Below are 16,164 nucleotides of genomic sequence, written 5' to 3' on the forward strand. Positions count from 1 at the left end.
GGAGAACCCGGAGAGAACCCACGCTGCATGGGGAGAACATGCAAACTCCACGCAGTCCCACCGGGACGCGAATCGGCAACCTTCTTGCTGCGAGGCAACAGTGCTACCAACTGCGCCACCCTGCAGCCCCGTGGAGTTATATACTTAACAAAAAAGTGTGAAACAACTGAAAATATGTCTTATATTGTAGGTACTTCAAAGTAGCCACCTTTTGCTGTGATTACTGCTTCGCACACTCTTGGCATTCTCTTGATGAGCTTCAAGAGGTAGTCACCTGAAATGGTCTTCCAACAGTCTTGAAGGAGTTCCCAGAGATGCGTAGCACTTGTTGGCCCTTTTGCCTTCCCTCTGCAGTCCAGCTCACCCCAAACCATCTCGATTGGGTTCAAGTCCGGTGACTGTGGAGGCCAGGTCATCTGGCACAGCACCCCATCACTCTCCTTCTTGGTCAAATAGCCCTTACACAGCCTGGAGGTGTGTTTGGGGTCATTGTCTTGTTGAAAAATAAATGATGGTCCAACTAAACGCAAACCGGATGGAATAGCATGCTGCTGCAAGATGCTGTGTTAGCCATGCTGGTTCAGTATGCCTTCAATTTTGAATAAATCCCCAACAGTGTCACCAGCAAAGCACCCCCACACCATCACACCTCCTCCTCCATGCTTCACGGTGAGAACCAGGCATGGAGAGTCCATCCGTTCACCTTTTCTGCGTCACACAAAGACACAGTGGTTGGAACCAAAGATCTCAAATTTGGACTCATCACCAAAGCACAGATTTCCACTGGTCTAATGTCCATTCCTTGTCTTCTTTAGCCCAAACAAGTCTCTTCTGCTTGTTGCCTGTCCTTAGCGGTGGTTTCCTAGCAGCTGTTCTACCATGAAGGCCTGATTCACACAGTCTCCTCTTAACAGTTGTTCTAGAGATGTGTCTGCTGCTAGAACTCTGTGTGGCATTGACATGGTCTCTAATCTGAGCTGCTGTTAACCTGCGATTTCTGAGGCTGGTGACTCGGATGAACTTATCCTCCGCAGCAGAGGTGACTCTTGGTCTTCCTTTCCTGGGGCGGTCCTCATGTGAGCCAGTTTCTTTGTAGTGCTTGATGGTTTTTGCGTCTGCACTTGGGGACACTTTCAAAGTTTTCCCAATTTTTCAGACTGACTGACCTTCATTTCTTAAAGTAATGATGGCCATTCATTTTTCTTTACTTAGCTACATTTTTCTTGCCATAATACAAATTCTAACAGTCTATTCAGTAGGACTATCCACCTGACTTCTGCACAACACAATTGATGGTCCCAACCCCATTTATAAGGCAAGAAATCCCACTTACTACACCTGACAGGGCACACCTGTGAAGTGAAAACCATTTCAGGTGACTACCTCTTGAAGCTCATCAAGAGAATGCAGAGTGTGTGCGAAGCAGTAATCACAGCAAAAGGTGGCTACTTTGAAGAACCTAGAATATAAGACATATTTTCAGTTGTTTCACACTTTTTTGTTAAGTACATATTTCCACATGTGTTGTTTCATAGTTTTGATGCCTTCAGTGTGAATCTACAATGTCAATAGTCATGAAAAGAAAGGAAACTCATTGAATGAGAAGGTGTGTCCAAACTTTTGGTCTGTACTGTACATATATAGTGACTATTGTGAATTTTGCCTTTTCTTTAATGGAAGGGTATGAATATTTTGAGGTCCATACGGTCCAGAACGAATAGACTCAGGAACAGATTTTTCCCCAAAGCTGTCACCATACTCAACTTGTGTCACTTCTATGTATATAAAATCTACCTCAGGCATTAATAACCACCTCACTGTGCAATACCCAACTACCACTCTGCTATGGCAATTGTTTTTGAATTGTGTTTTATAGGGTTGTACAAAGTCTTATAATATATGTCTTGAATGTCTTATAGTGTATGTTGCTGGTGCACCTCAGGGCAGCTCTTTAAGTTTCATTGTACTTGTATAATGACAATAATAATGACTAATTGAATTCAGTAACTCTTAAATTGTATCAGCAGAAAATGAGTTCCCCTATGAGCAGAAATATGTGCCACTAAAGAGTTAATTTCAGTCAGTTATATTTGTACTTTAATAACCCAACTTTAGCAATGGTAAAACATATTTGAATTTGAATTCATGAGATTGAACCCACATTCAAACATACTGGGAACCAAAAGTAATATTTTGAAATTGAATTCAGTTATTCTTTAATTATATCAGCAGAAAATGAGTTCCCCTATGAGCAGAAATATGTACCACCAGAACGTTAATATTCACTCATTTATATATGTATCTTAATAACCCAACTTAAGCAATAGTGATACAAACTGGAATTCATCAGAGTGAAACGACATTCAAACAAATTGGAAACCAAACGTAATACTTTGAAATTGAATTCAGCTACTCTTAAATTCTATCAACTGAGAATTAATTATATGATTCTGCACAAAAACACTCTTCTATGAGCAGGAATATGTGCCACTGCAGACTGAATTGAAATGATTAATACTTGAATTTCAATAGCTCCGTCTTAACAATTCCAAACAACAGCTGAATTTGAATTTCCCCAACTTGAATAACTGTATTAAAAAATAGAATTTATTAGATTGAAACTTTTTATAACTTTAAACTTAAATTTTAAAAGGAGTCCACGGTTGCTCTCTATGGGTAAAAATATCTGGCAACAGTGCATGCGACTAGAAACTGAATTTGAATCTTTTATATTCTAATTTGAATTGCTCAACTTGAATAGCTGCATTAAAAAACATTAGAATCTTATCATTTGAATGTGAGTTTCTCAATTTGAATAACTGCAACAACAACAAAAAAATCAGATTGAAATCATATTCCAATAATTTTGAAACTGATTTGAATTCAATTGGGCTGAAATTTTATTTGGTAAAAAGCAGTTTTGTAAATCAGAGTTTTAAATTGAATAAATTGAAATTTGTATTGCAGGAATACAGTTTAAATCTCATAAATTCCATTTTTTTTATCACAATTATTCATGTTAGAAATTCATGCTAGAATTATGAGATTCAAACTCATTTTTTAATTTCACTTACTACAGTTAAGCAATAAAATTTTACATGCAAATTAATGAAACTCAATTTCTAGTGGCACATATTTCTAGATGAGAAATTGTGTGCAGATCTATAAAAGTCCCTCTCTGTCATTACAGTTTCAGAGCAACTGAGTTCAGTTTCAAAATATGACCTTCGGTTTTAAGTTTACTGGAATACATTTTCAGTGTAATACATTTTATTTTTAAACACATTTATTCAAGTTCAGCAACTGAAATTCAAATATCAATTATTCAAATTTAGTTTCTCGTAGCATTTATTTGTGGCCAAAATTTCTCTCAATTTTACTTGTATTTTGTACTTTTGTTTTGTTTTATATTTTTTTAATTGAATAATTTTCGTACTGCGACAGCCCAATTGATAGTGACTACACACATTCAATCATCACTGATTAATCACTCAAACTGATCTCTTAATAGTTTTATGAAAAATGAGAAATCAGTCTAAAAACACATTCAAATTGCTATTTTTCCCCCTCAGCAATCCAACAACCTAAAGATATTTAATTTATCTAAACTGTTTTTAGCTAAATGACATTAAAACAGATGTGATAGTGTTTGGTCCCCCAGCACAACAATGACCTTCAGCATCCATTAACAGCCAACCTACATGCCAGGAATCCTGGTGGAAGTTTAAATACAGAATGTATTTTAAGGTTCTTTTATTTGTTTACATAGCCATGCATGGCTTGGCACCTTGGTACAGTTGTGAACTTCTCTGCCCTTCCCTACCTCAAGGCCTCTTAGATCCTCAGAACAGCTGCTTTTAACTGTTCCATGATCCAGGCTGGTGAACATGGGAGATGGTGGCTTTGCAAACTTAGCAACAGCCTTTCTGGATTAATAAAATGCTCCACCTACACTGACATTATTCAGGAAAATCTCATAAATGGCCTTTATGTTTTCAAAGGGCTTTTGATGCTCTTCATAGTCTCATTATTTTAGTATTTTATATTTATTCTGTCTGATGATCTCACAAGCTGAGATCTTGTTTTGCCTGTTTCATTACTTGATGCTATTTTATATTGCTTTACAAATTATTATTACAAGTCTTATCCTGTCTGATTGCACATATTTTTTGCTACGGCCTATCTGATAGCATGTACAGCACTTTGGTCAACTCAGGTTAGTTTAAACAAGTTATGTATAAACAATAAACTTGAACTTATGTATATTTTTAGAAACATAATTCTTAAGATGATCAGGTTTTGCTGAAGTCCCACTTCAGTCACTGATTAAACTCCTAAAATCTCCTCTTTGTGTATTTAAAGTCACATATTTACAAGTTTTACTATAAAAAAAATAATCAATGTGCAGATCTGTGAAGTCCCCTCCTTTATATTGACTGTACATAGAGATGGTCAAACCTTATTTGATGTCACACATAGGTGTCCTGAAGAGTGGTTTAGAAGCAATGTGTTGGCTCTGGCTGGTGCCATCTTAACAGGGCCCTAACCTTGATTATAGTAAAGTAAGGTTGTGCACATAGACAGCTGCAGACAAACACAAACGCATAGTATAATAGCGGTTTCTGTTGTGCTGTTTTTTCAGTACATGGGGATCCATTTGAAAAACTCTGTTGCATACATGCTCAGGATGTTGCAACTACGTACTCCACACATTGCTGTGAAGCACTGCCCTTGTTGTGTAGTCATTGTGTGGACACAAATGTTGGACATGTGCAGAGGAGTCCATGTAGATTTTCAGATACTTGGGGAGATGACAACATTTACATCATGCAGAAACTGAAAGCACAACACCAGCGTAACTGCTGGCTAATCAAAAAATGAGCAAAGAGGTGCAACATGAGAAGAGCCAAGGAAGGTTATGCAAATATCCCTGGGCCATGTACTGCACCTGCCTGTCAATCAAAGTGTGCACAGCTTTTAGCCTTAATACAATCTAAATAGATGAGCTATGTAAACAAAACCCTTCCTATCCATCTGCTATCCTGTTTTCCCCACCCCTCATCTCACCCAACTGGTCGAGGCAGATGGCCACCTTCGCTGAGCCTGGTTCTGCTGGGGGGGGTTCTAAAGGCTACTTTGGATTGTTGGGTTCTCTGTTTAAATTTGTAAGGTGTATACCTTACTTTGTTTAGCGCTGTGTGATAACATGTTGTAAACTGTGTTGTACAAATAAAATTGAATTGAATTGAATTGAATTGAGGGCTGCAAGGTGGCTCCATGGTTAGCATCGCTGCCTCGCAGCAAGAAGGTCGCCGGTTCGCGTCCCGGTGAGGACGTCTTTCTGTGTGGAGTTTGCATGTTCTCCCCGTGCAGTGTGGGCTCTCACTCCAACTTCGTCCCACAACATCCAAAACCATGTTGAGTGTGCTTGGTTGTCTGTCTCTCTGTGTAGCCCTGTGATAGTCCCCTGCCGTCACCCTAAATCAGCTGGGATAGGCTCCAGGCCCCCGTGACCCCAGTGAGGACTAAGCGGTGTATAGATAATGGATGGATGAATTGAATTGAATTAAACTGTGAAGGAAATGAGATCTAGGGAACAAAACTATGTTGTGTACCAGGTTGCAAACAGGTTTATTTCTGCTATAAAGGTGAACATTTTAACACGGGGGTCGATGGTAGCTGACCCGCCGGCCATTTGAGCAACTGCAGCCTCAGAGGTTTCTGCTTGATTTGCACCCAACACTTCCCATTCATTGCAGCTTACGCACACTGGTTCACCTGAGATTCTGTAAAATTATGAAAAGTTGCAATATTGGAGTAATTCAGGCACCCATGTTTGAACTGGAAACCAATTCTGAAGAAGAATAATGATAATGAAGTCCCACCCTGCAAGCCGACAGCATCTTCAAGGTGAAAAACAGTTGATTTTTATCTGAGGTATTTTTTTTTAAAATTCAAAATGGTCCTGTTGTTTTTAACTTGAACTGCATGTTGAAGAGATGCAGCACCAATTCAGTGTTGCATTTTCATACATATGAGATTGGTTTTCCTGCATAGAGGAATTTTTGGGAAGATTTCAGCAAAATGATAAGAATTAAGAAGAAAAAAACACACCGGCTTTGTTTTTTGGGGTTTCATTTATTTAAGTATTCTAGACATTTGTTTATCAAACAGTCAGAAATAACAGAACACTGCATAGATTTTTGTTGAATAAGGTGACATAGACCCATTGCCTTTACTGTGCAGGCATCGATCATGCTTACTGCTGTTCATAGTCACCACCCCCAAGGGTTCGTTCTGAGTCAGGAAAAACCTGTATGAAGGCAGGAGTTAGGAGTAACCGTTTTTGTTAAAATCTGTGCAGCAGAGGCCACTAGTCCTATAACCATGGGAGAAATACTGGGGTCTCTTGAACACAAGTTTCAAAAGGTTTTTTTTTTTTCCTTCTTGTAATAAAAGAAGCATGAGCAAAAACACATATTGTATTATATAATCACTCTGGTACTGACTAATCTCTGTTAGTCAAGCTTTTTCCAACTGATTCATCTGAACAAAATCAATCATTTCCCCTAAGGGGTTCAATATTTAACTTTTAACTCTTTGCAATTTGGTCCAAATAAATCCTTTTAAATGCAGAATGCTATCAGGTGCATGTCACGTCTCTCAGCTTCACATTAGCACATGTTGCAAACATTTGAAAAGCATTAAAAATCTGTTCTGAGAGAGAGTTCTCATTGTTTTTCCATCATCTTTAACTTCCATTGGCAGAGACGCAACCACAGTTACTGACACACTTTTCAATTAACTGCATTTATTAATTATTGTGTTCACATTTCTTCATAATTCCTACATATCTTAGCGTCGACTGTGTACATTCATCAAATAATTCAAATTAAGAGACAGATTGAACAAGTTTTAAAAATGCTTCAGAATTACCAAAGGTATCTTCAAAGTGCACAGCTAATTAACAGATTTGTGAGTACAAAGAATCAAACGTATGTACATTTAATTCAAGCTTAAAAAATAAATCTCTTCTGAATCCTAGCCATTAAATGTGGTTAATAAAATTATATTAAATTTCAAAAAAGAGAATAAAAGAAAATGATCAAAACTTCTTTTTAGTTTCAGTCGGTGGCAACATATGAGTGGAGTGAAGCTCGGTTCCTTTCCAAACTGAGACCACAACACTGAACATCTGTATGTTGTAGTTAGTCTGCACCTGTTCCTCATGCATGTAAACCTACATAATGCATTTATGGGTGTTAAAAATTAGACATATAAGTCTAGTTTCAAAACGTATATCCTTGGTAAAATTATGATGAACTGCATGGGTTCATATATTAAAGAACAATTAAGATTTAACATGGCTATAACAAAAAATATTTTTACCCAAAGACACCATATAGTGGATGCAAAGTTGATTTCAATAAAAGATAAATAAGAAAACTAAGAGCAACAATACATCAGTCATGACACCACAGTTGGACACGTCAGTTTGGCTGCCTCCACATTTTTTTCCGTCTTGTGCAGCTGTTGACTTCAGTCTCTCCTGTGCTGTGCTGTTCTGTTCTGTTCTGGCATTTAAAGATTCATGAAAAGTCAAACACAGAAGCCACAGACAATGAAAGCAGAGGAGTGATAATATGTGGCATCTTGTATGCATGAAAGACGCACTAACCTTTTATCAAACTCTAAACCACTGTGCTTTTTACGTCCGAGGATGCCTCTTTTTCTGCAGGAGCATCCTAGATAAAATACAATAAAAAAACCAGAGTTAAGAGAACACGGCAATGGTAAGTACATAGAGAAAGGCTTCAGCACTGTGCCTCTGCTGTGAGCCGACTAAATGACAAACCTTGTGTGCATCGCTCAGGTCCTTAGTGTCAGAGTTAAACCCTGAAACACCACCATTCTCCAATCCGTTTGGTTTAGGAGTGTCAAGGGTTGCTGGGCTGTCGTCTCGTTCTTCAATGTGCAGCGGGCCGTTGTCGGCTGCAGACAGCTGGAGGTCCAAGCTTTCTGAATCATACGAGTTGTTCAGTTCAGAGCTGCTCTCACTTGGTGGAGCTTTTTTACCACCTCCTTTATTATCAGATTCTGCAGGAGGCTTTGGCACATCTTCCTTTAAGCCCTTCTCCTCTTCAACCTGACTGCTTTCTTCTCCTGACTTTGATGTCCCCGCTGCTCCGTCTTCTTGTGTATGAGAGCTCTGGTTCTCGCTGTGGCTTGATCCGGCCTCCAGCTCCGGCATGGGGTCATCCAGAGATGGTGACATTGAGGAGACTGTGATGGTGCTCTCTCTGGACAGGGTGCTATGGCGAGGTTTCTCCGGAGACTTGAAACTAGACCGTTGTCCAGCTTTAGGGCTGTAACTCCGATGGAACTCAGAAAAACTGGTTTTCCAGGCCTTAGGGGACAACAGAGTCCGTCTCCTCAGAGAACCATACCTGAAATATTTTATTTTGCAAAACATCAGCTCATTGAATAAGCACAACTCTGCTCAGTACTGTTAGAACTTCAGCATCCAAGGCACTGTTAATAGGGAACACCCACAGTACATATGTGGAGCCAATAAAATGCTTCTTGGAGTTGCAATATTTTGAGAGAAGCCTGAGACAATACCATTGAGGAAAATTTACAGTATTTTTCTACCTGCTGAGTTTGGTGAAGCTTGAGTTTTCAAAGGTGGATGTGGAAAAACTATCCCTTTGAAGTGCCGACTGGCTTCAAACCTAAAAAAGAAAACTTACCGTTGGATTCCCTTCACAGAAAACACTTTGTCTGGATGCTGAGCCTGCAGCTCTTTCACCACATTCTGTAGATCAAGATTGAGCTGAAAGAGGAGATGAAAGATCAAGAAACTATTTTATAATAATGAATGTTGCTGCCAAGACAGAGCTCAACATACCGTGTTCATTTCCTTATAGAAGATTTCTCGTAAATTTGACACAGCTGAGAAGACGGACACATAGCATCCAATACGGCTGTAGGGGGAAAAGGACACATCATGTAAAAAAATTATAATAATAGTTAATTCAAACAAATCATGCCGTGATAAAAAAAAAAAAAGGTATTCTACTAGACCTTTCATAGAGAGCAGGGAGCTCCCCTTTTAGCTCATTGTTGAGCCACTCATAAACACTTTTGGCAGTTTTCATCTCGTCGTCTGCCTGCAGAGCGTTAGAAAATACTTCATTTTGCTGTTTATTTTTGAAGCAACAAACAAATGAAAAAGACATTTAGCTTGCTTTAATTACCTTTTTTATCTTAATATCATCCCTCTTCTTGGCAGTCTGCAGTGCCTCCAGGTGGTGAAGTGAGGAGTCGTAGTCGACCAGTTTTCTTCCTCTCTTGGCAACTTTTTCCTAAAAATTAAAAAAAAAAGTTGCATGACGTCACCATTACTTATGTGGTACATTTAAAACTGCAGACATTGAGGTTAAGTCTTTACAATATTATATATCATACAAATTCTCCTGCCCCAATTTAAATATTAAGGTTAAAACCCTACAATATTATTAATTATACAAATGTGCCTACCTTAAACACTGAAGTTAATGCCCAAGAATATTATTTATTATTCTGATTTACCTGACTAAATTTAAATATTAAAGTGTAATATTTTTTATTCTACAAATTTACTTAAATAATTTAAATATTTTAAATATTAAGGTTAAGACCTTACAGTATTATATACTATATCAAGTTACCAGATTAATTTAAATATTAAAGTTTATATCCAACAAATTATACATAGAAAACTCAATGAATCTAATGATTTGTAGCTCTGGAGCTCCTAATGAACTCTTTTCCAGGGCACAGACAGAAGATTTCTGTGTAAACATGTGTGCGTGTGAACTACATGTGTGTGTCTGCATTGAGTTTTATGTGTTTGCTCTCAGGCCTTTCTGTCTGGTTAGTGTATGTAATCTCTTCTGTTTGCTCGCCTCCTCTTCCTTACCCTGACATCTGGGAATTGGCCCACGTAGGACTCCATGGTGCGAACAGCCTGGTCTAATAGCTTCACCTCGAAGTCATTCCACAGGAGGTCCTCCCCCTTCATTAAAAGACGCAGCATAAGTATTGCATTAATTATTTAAACAGAGGGGGAGAAATAAGGAGGCTTGATCCCTGGCGATTCATGGATGTTGCTGCTTTTGCAACAAATTAAAATCAATGTGCCGTAATGATGCTGTGGCAGTTTCAGTGCGACTGCTGACCTCCACGATGGCTCCCAAATCTTCCTCTCCAGCCCAGTCGCTTTCATAAACATCAAACAATGACTGGGACAGGCGTCTTGAAGCTTCACGCATGTCTGTAAGAGGCAGAACTGACTATATGAGACCTGCAGAGGGCACAAATTCACAGTTCTGCAGCACCTACGAGCAAAGAGCATTCTCACCTCTGACTGCACTGATGTAGTTCCTCAAGTCCTTGTATATTCTGTTCCCATCAGTCTGGAAATACACAAAATGTTTGCATAACTGTCAATCTTTATATTTATTACTTTTATGACATTTGATTAACTAAATTAATAAATCAACCCAACGTTTAGACATGCAGTGAAACATGTTGAGACAGCAAGAGAGAGTTGTCAGCTAAAGTCAAATGTTTCATCGTCCAAATAAAGACACAAGTCACTTTTTATTTTTTGTAAAGCATTCCTACCTGCTGGTCAGTAAACATCTGGAGATAATGTTCAAACTGGTCATCTCTGGTCTCCACAGTCTTTCCCAGTCTTTGTAATACCTGCAGAAAAAAGCACCACAAAGGCTAAATCTCAAAGCAGCAGCAATAAAATGCCGATTAATTCTTTCTCTTGTAGTTCAAGAAACAAGACGTCACCGACTGTGTACCTTTTCTTTGCTTCTGCTCAGCTGTCGTTGGACTTTTTTAGCAAAGTCACCTGAGGTGCCTTTTGGACTTGTGCTTTCTGCCATCTTTGATCTCGTCTGTGTTTATTTCTGAGAGGAAACAAAGGAGGGAGAATATCTGTATTCAAGTAAAGGCCTGCAGAATGTAAGGATCAAATGCATTTTTACCAGAGGGGAATTTAGACATTTGGGTTATATTTAGTAATGCTAACAACATTCCAAATTATTCTCTGTCTGGCCTCTAAAATGACTTTTGCATCTGGACAACAAAACTTGTTCATTTCCTAGTATTTGGCTTTAAATTCACACTTTGATAAAAGCACTATTTCTGAACCTCATTCTCGTTATGTATCCCTATAATCACAAAGGGAGTATTAGTGTAAGTAGCAGTAACATATTGAACATTACAGAAAATGATGTGATAGTACAAACACTCATATGGTAATACTATATTAAATGCTAGTGCAAACCAGGATGCAAGTAAAATTACTAAAAGGCTCATCTGTAAATCTGCCGAGTAAGCATGCAAGACAGACACAAGTGAGAGAGACCACCAAGACACCTATGACTCCTCTGAAGGAATTCCAAGTTTCAGGTGGATATTTTTTTGTAAATTCTTATCAAAAAGGAAAAATGTATTGACCACAATTCATTGTTGAAAAGTAATAAAAGAGAAAAACTTCCAAGAGGGCACACATACTTTTTATAGGCACTGTATGTAGTACATAATACGCATACTGTAAATTACAGACTTACTTTAATGTTTATATATACTATTACTGCTGAATTTTCAGGATTTCTTACATAAATATGCAGTCCGAATCACTGCATTCTTATCTTTTAGCTTGTACAGTGCAGCAGTAACATGAGTCTTTAGTGGATTTCCCTCAAAGCATCTATTAGAACGGTTCCACCTAATGATATTCAGTGAGATCACAACAATGGGAAAAGTAAAGCATTTCCAAATAACCTCTAAATATTCAGCTCACTGAGCACATTTGCAGGAGAAGCTGCTAATTTACAAGAACCTTTGAAACCCTGTCAGCACTGGTGTATTTTACACACCCTTGCACTGCATTTAAGACAAATGCTGCACATTTGACTCCATCACGTTTATTTGCTATATTTTCCACACAAAAACTGAATTTTATTAAAAAATTGAAGAAACTGATGAGCTAATAAAGCAAAACGACTGGTATTTTCCAACATAATTAAAAATGTTTCGAATAGCTGGATAAGTTAATGGTTTTAAAGCCGATTAACAGAGTAAACTTTATGTTTCATTTGTCTGCAAAGTTGGTGGCTGAGCTGATTTATGTTTTGGAGGCTGTTTCTCCTCTTGAATTTAAGTCTTTCTGCCGTTTTAAAACTTTGTAATGGACTGAATGCCTCAGATCAGTATGCTTGTCACAATTTGGCACACTGTTACAATGGATTATACTATGCTGTGTAAAAAAATAAATAAACAAACCACACTACCAAACTACAGGAACAAAATGCCAGTAACACACTGTACATCCATCAGTAACAGTAACCCAGCATCATAAGCAGCATTTGCTGCTTAAGCTGGTGCTTAAGCTTTTACTTAAGTAACAGGATCATTATTTCTCCCACCAATGGCTAAAAGTAGACACTGAAGTAAGGTGTAAATCCCACAAAGGTAAGTAAATGTACTTTCCACCTGTGCCTCTCAGTGCGCCATGGAGCGGCTCTGATCCTATTAGAACTACAATACCCAGAGTACCTCGCGGTAACCCACTTAACCCAGTAGTAGTGTACAGCGGTGAACTTTACTCTTGTGTTTATATTTCTGGGGCTGTTGGAGGAGTGGCCCCATGATAAACCCGCACATTGTGGAGCTGCTCGCCGAGCTGACGGACGTGATCATGGGCAGCACTCTGGTTAAATGCGCCGCCACCGACCTGGGCATCCAGTGGGCCGGCTGGGCTCTGGCTGCCACTCTCAAGACCGAGAAGTTCTATGATTTAGCAGGTAATGTAGGGAAAAAATACATCCGAAGTAAACATTTGTAGCCATGCGCTTTCCTGTTTTGCAGCTTTGGTTGATATTCTGCATAACTAGCGTGCGTAAAGTGGACTCGACAGAGAAGCGAATCACATTTAAGCGATAAAGCAGCCTGTATGAAGTTATATAGAAGATGTGGGGGTTTGCACCGCATATAATTGTTGAATTGTCATCATTACAAAACTTGCAAAACGGATTTGTTGTGAAACAGCCCGAGAGCTCCTCCTTCAGATTGAAAGCACAGATTCGATCCGCGCCTGCGTGCTCAGGGGCGCACAGAGCAATCCAAGGAACCTCTTATCGGGGTCAGAAGGGGGCTTTTACGGCCCCCAGTCATGTATATCAGTAAGTTAACAAGTCAAAGTGTACTTTTGTTGCAATCTGATCTCACGTTTGTAGCAGTAAAAACAACTTAATGTCCATCTTAAATGACTTCAACAGCATTTACAACAGCAGCACAACTTTTAGTGTTGATTTAAACAGCTACAACATTCTGTGCCTTTAGTGGCTCAGACAGCTAGCAGTCGTTGACAAGTGAGAAATGTATCTGCAACTAATTTGAATACTTAACATCTTTTACATGTTTCAAGCCTGATTCCTGCTTTTCTTTTCCATAAGCAATACTTAGGTTTTGGACAAAACAAACACAGGATTTAGAAAATTTAACATTTTTATATCATTTTGTAATATCTTACACCTCCAATAATTAATCAGCTAATTTAGAGGATAATTGGTTGATTGATTTACGATGAGAATAATGATTATTGCAGTCCTGGTTTTGTTGTATTTTGCCTGGTTAGACTGTGATTTTATGTTAGATGATGGACATCCGTGCAACTCATAAAATGAATGGTCAGAACAACGAGGAAGTTACACATTTACAAATTGATCAAGTCCGTCAGCACAAGGTGTATCAAGTCCTAAGTACAGAATATTGCAGCTTACCTCTTGACACCAGTGATTAAATTGTTCTTTAAATTTCTCAAATCAATCACCTTAGCACTTGTCCTGTACTTGTCTTCTTCTGGTTCTCCACTCCGCTCTGGGCTCCTGTATATTTTTACCCTTGAACTTTGGAACCAATTGTCTGCAGTATCCTGGGTAAAAGATTTATTGGACACGCCTTAGTCTGCAACAAGTAGAGCCACCCGCCATGCCCACGTCCCAACCACTGAGTTTACAACTCTCGCTATCTTTTTCCAGGCTCCGGCACATTTATACTACTTGCGCACCTGAGTCGTATGTGGGGAGGAGCCAGTCACATCCGTCAGAAGGTGCAGACCGGTTTGGTGACAGCGTGGGGGCTCAGGTGAGCAAGGCAGCGTTGACCCCAAGAGTCAGACACCCCTCTGCAGTTTAATAAAACTCAACAGAAGCATGAAGAGATTCTATCTATTTTGAGAAATTGTGTAATTGTAGTCATGGAGAGTTCTTGGCGAGGTCAGAGGAGGAGCTGATGAATGTGAACCTTTAAAGTCAGCAGACCCAGGTTAATGAATAATGCCTTGGTTAATGTGAATGGTTGTTAACCATGTTCTTTCTGCAGGCTGGGGACATTCCTCTTCATGCGGATCTTGAAGGACGGTCATGATCGCAGGTTCAACAATGTCAGAGACAGCCCAGGGACTTTCTTTGTGTATTGGACTATTCAAGGTACTAGGGTGTAAACGTCTCCTTCTAGTTACCGTAGTCCTTGACCCACTCAACACCCAACCCAAAGCAGGGTTGCCCCGCATAAATCACTGTCTAGTTTCCGGCTACTTATATGCATTTATTCTAGGTTACTCTAAGTTAAGTGTATTTATTTCATGGCAGGATTAAGCCAAGGCTCACTGGAAATGATTTTTTTTCTTCTTGTTTCTCTCAGCCGTGTGGATATTTATGACCCTCCTGCCAACCCTCATGTTGAATAGTGAGAGGCGAGATGTGCCTTTGGGAACGAGGGACTACATTGGCTGGTCTGTTTGGGGCCTCGGCTTCGCTGCTGAGGCTATTGCTGACCAGCAGAAATGGCTTTTCAAGCGTGACCCAGAAAACGCTGTAAGTTAAGAGACCTCATGTTGTGCAACCTCAAACTGCATTAATGCCTCTTTCACTGACTGCCCAATTTACTTGTGCGCCTCCAGGGGAAGTTCATACAGAGTGGACTGTGGGCCTACAGCAGACATCCAAACTATTTTGGAGAGATCCTGCAGTGGTCGGGTCTCTGGCTCTCAGCCTCATCGGTGATGGAGGGTCCACAGTACCTGAGCGTGGTGTCACCTCTGTTCGTCTGGTTCCTGCTGCGATTCGTCAGCGGCATCCCCATCCTGGAGAAGCAGGCCATGAAGAAGTGGGGATCTGAGCCAGCCTTCCAAGAATACATCAAGAACACTCCTCTTCTCTGGCCATGGCCTAAATTTTGATGTTACTTGTTTGTTATAATGCTTGAACATGAATTGCCTCAAAACTGAAGACGCTACACATTTTCAAGTCGTTGAGTGTTCTGAGCAAAACTTTTTGAAATGGGTTGCAATGTACTTTTACTGTCACTTTATCGTTATTCTGTAAAATTGTTTGACTTTTTCACACCAGATCTTTATACATAAACTTTGTGTGGTGTCTCATGATTAAGAGCTAAGCAAGTCATTTTTTGTCAGGACTGTAGAGCCACCTCACCCTTCAGTTTCTACATTTAGTCCAGGAGTTGTCTGAATGATGAGTCAGTGTGTGAATGAGCCTCAAATGGGTGGTTTTAAAGAGGAGTGAGGGAGGCTGTTGATTTCCAACTGTAAAAATCATCACTCACCAGAGGAGGCTGTGAACACCAATGATTACAATGCTGTCCTTAGGTCTCCTTCAGAGACCAATAACTTGCAAGATATTCATAGTATGAAGGTAAAGGTTTGTATGGTTTCATTAAATATACAAATAGTTATTGTATGAAAAAAAGTTAGCTTATCTTTTATTAGATTTGGTTTATTTTTTATGGAATGATCTATCAGTAAAACTATTGTTTCATATAGTTGAAATCATATTAATGGTTATTGCCAGTGCATACAATCATCTTCATGTAAACACACCTGTCATGAACATCCCATCTCCATTATCTATCCCACATGTGAAAGTGGCATTAATACTTGGGACTCACCTGTGAGAACTGCAAACCCCCTTAAAGAATCTAAAGCAAGTCCAGTTGCCTTTGACTTGGCAGTTTTACAACAGAGTTGATTTTTTAGATTACTGCTCATAAATTAATGCAGTTCTGAGGTCAAAGAGTATCAAG

At 39.2% G+C, this 16,164-nt stretch overlaps 2 protein-coding genes across 2 annotated transcripts; one reads left to right on the forward strand and one right to left on the reverse strand.

Moving 5' to 3' along the window:
• Positions 1 to 6,989: 6,989 nt before the first annotated feature.
• bin2a (bridging integrator 2a) lies at positions 6,990 to 10,940 on the reverse strand. Its single transcript, XM_008293536.1, has 12 exons — positions 10,857 to 10,940; positions 10,669 to 10,749; positions 10,403 to 10,457; positions 10,221 to 10,315; positions 9,962 to 10,057; positions 9,258 to 9,365; positions 9,085 to 9,170; positions 8,909 to 8,984; positions 8,751 to 8,833; positions 7,856 to 8,447; positions 7,679 to 7,745; positions 6,990 to 7,574 (listed from the first exon to the last, which is right to left on the reverse strand). The coding sequence occupies exons 1-11, from the start codon at positions 10,938 to 10,940 to the stop codon at positions 7,692 to 7,694; spliced, it is 1,410 nt and encodes a 469-aa protein (XP_008291758.1). The 3' UTR covers positions 6,990 to 7,574; positions 7,679 to 7,691.
• Positions 10,941 to 12,696: 1,756 nt separating this feature from the next.
• LOC103365959 (uncharacterized) lies at positions 12,697 to 15,512 on the forward strand. The gene is made up of 5 exons (XM_008293546.1): positions 12,697 to 12,866; positions 14,103 to 14,208; positions 14,446 to 14,552; positions 14,767 to 14,939; positions 15,026 to 15,512. The coding sequence occupies exons 1-5, from the start codon at positions 12,710 to 12,712 to the stop codon at positions 15,302 to 15,304; spliced, it is 822 nt and encodes a 273-aa protein (XP_008291768.1). The 5' UTR covers positions 12,697 to 12,709; the 3' UTR covers positions 15,305 to 15,512.
• The last annotated feature ends 652 nt before the right edge of the window (positions 15,513 to 16,164 follow it).

Source organism: Stegastes partitus, unplaced genomic scaffold (genome assembly GCF_000690725.1).
Source record: "Stegastes partitus isolate 25-593 unplaced genomic scaffold, Stegastes_partitus-1.0.2 Scaffold20, whole genome shotgun sequence".
Taxonomy (NCBI): domain Eukaryota; kingdom Metazoa; phylum Chordata; class Actinopteri; family Pomacentridae; genus Stegastes; species Stegastes partitus.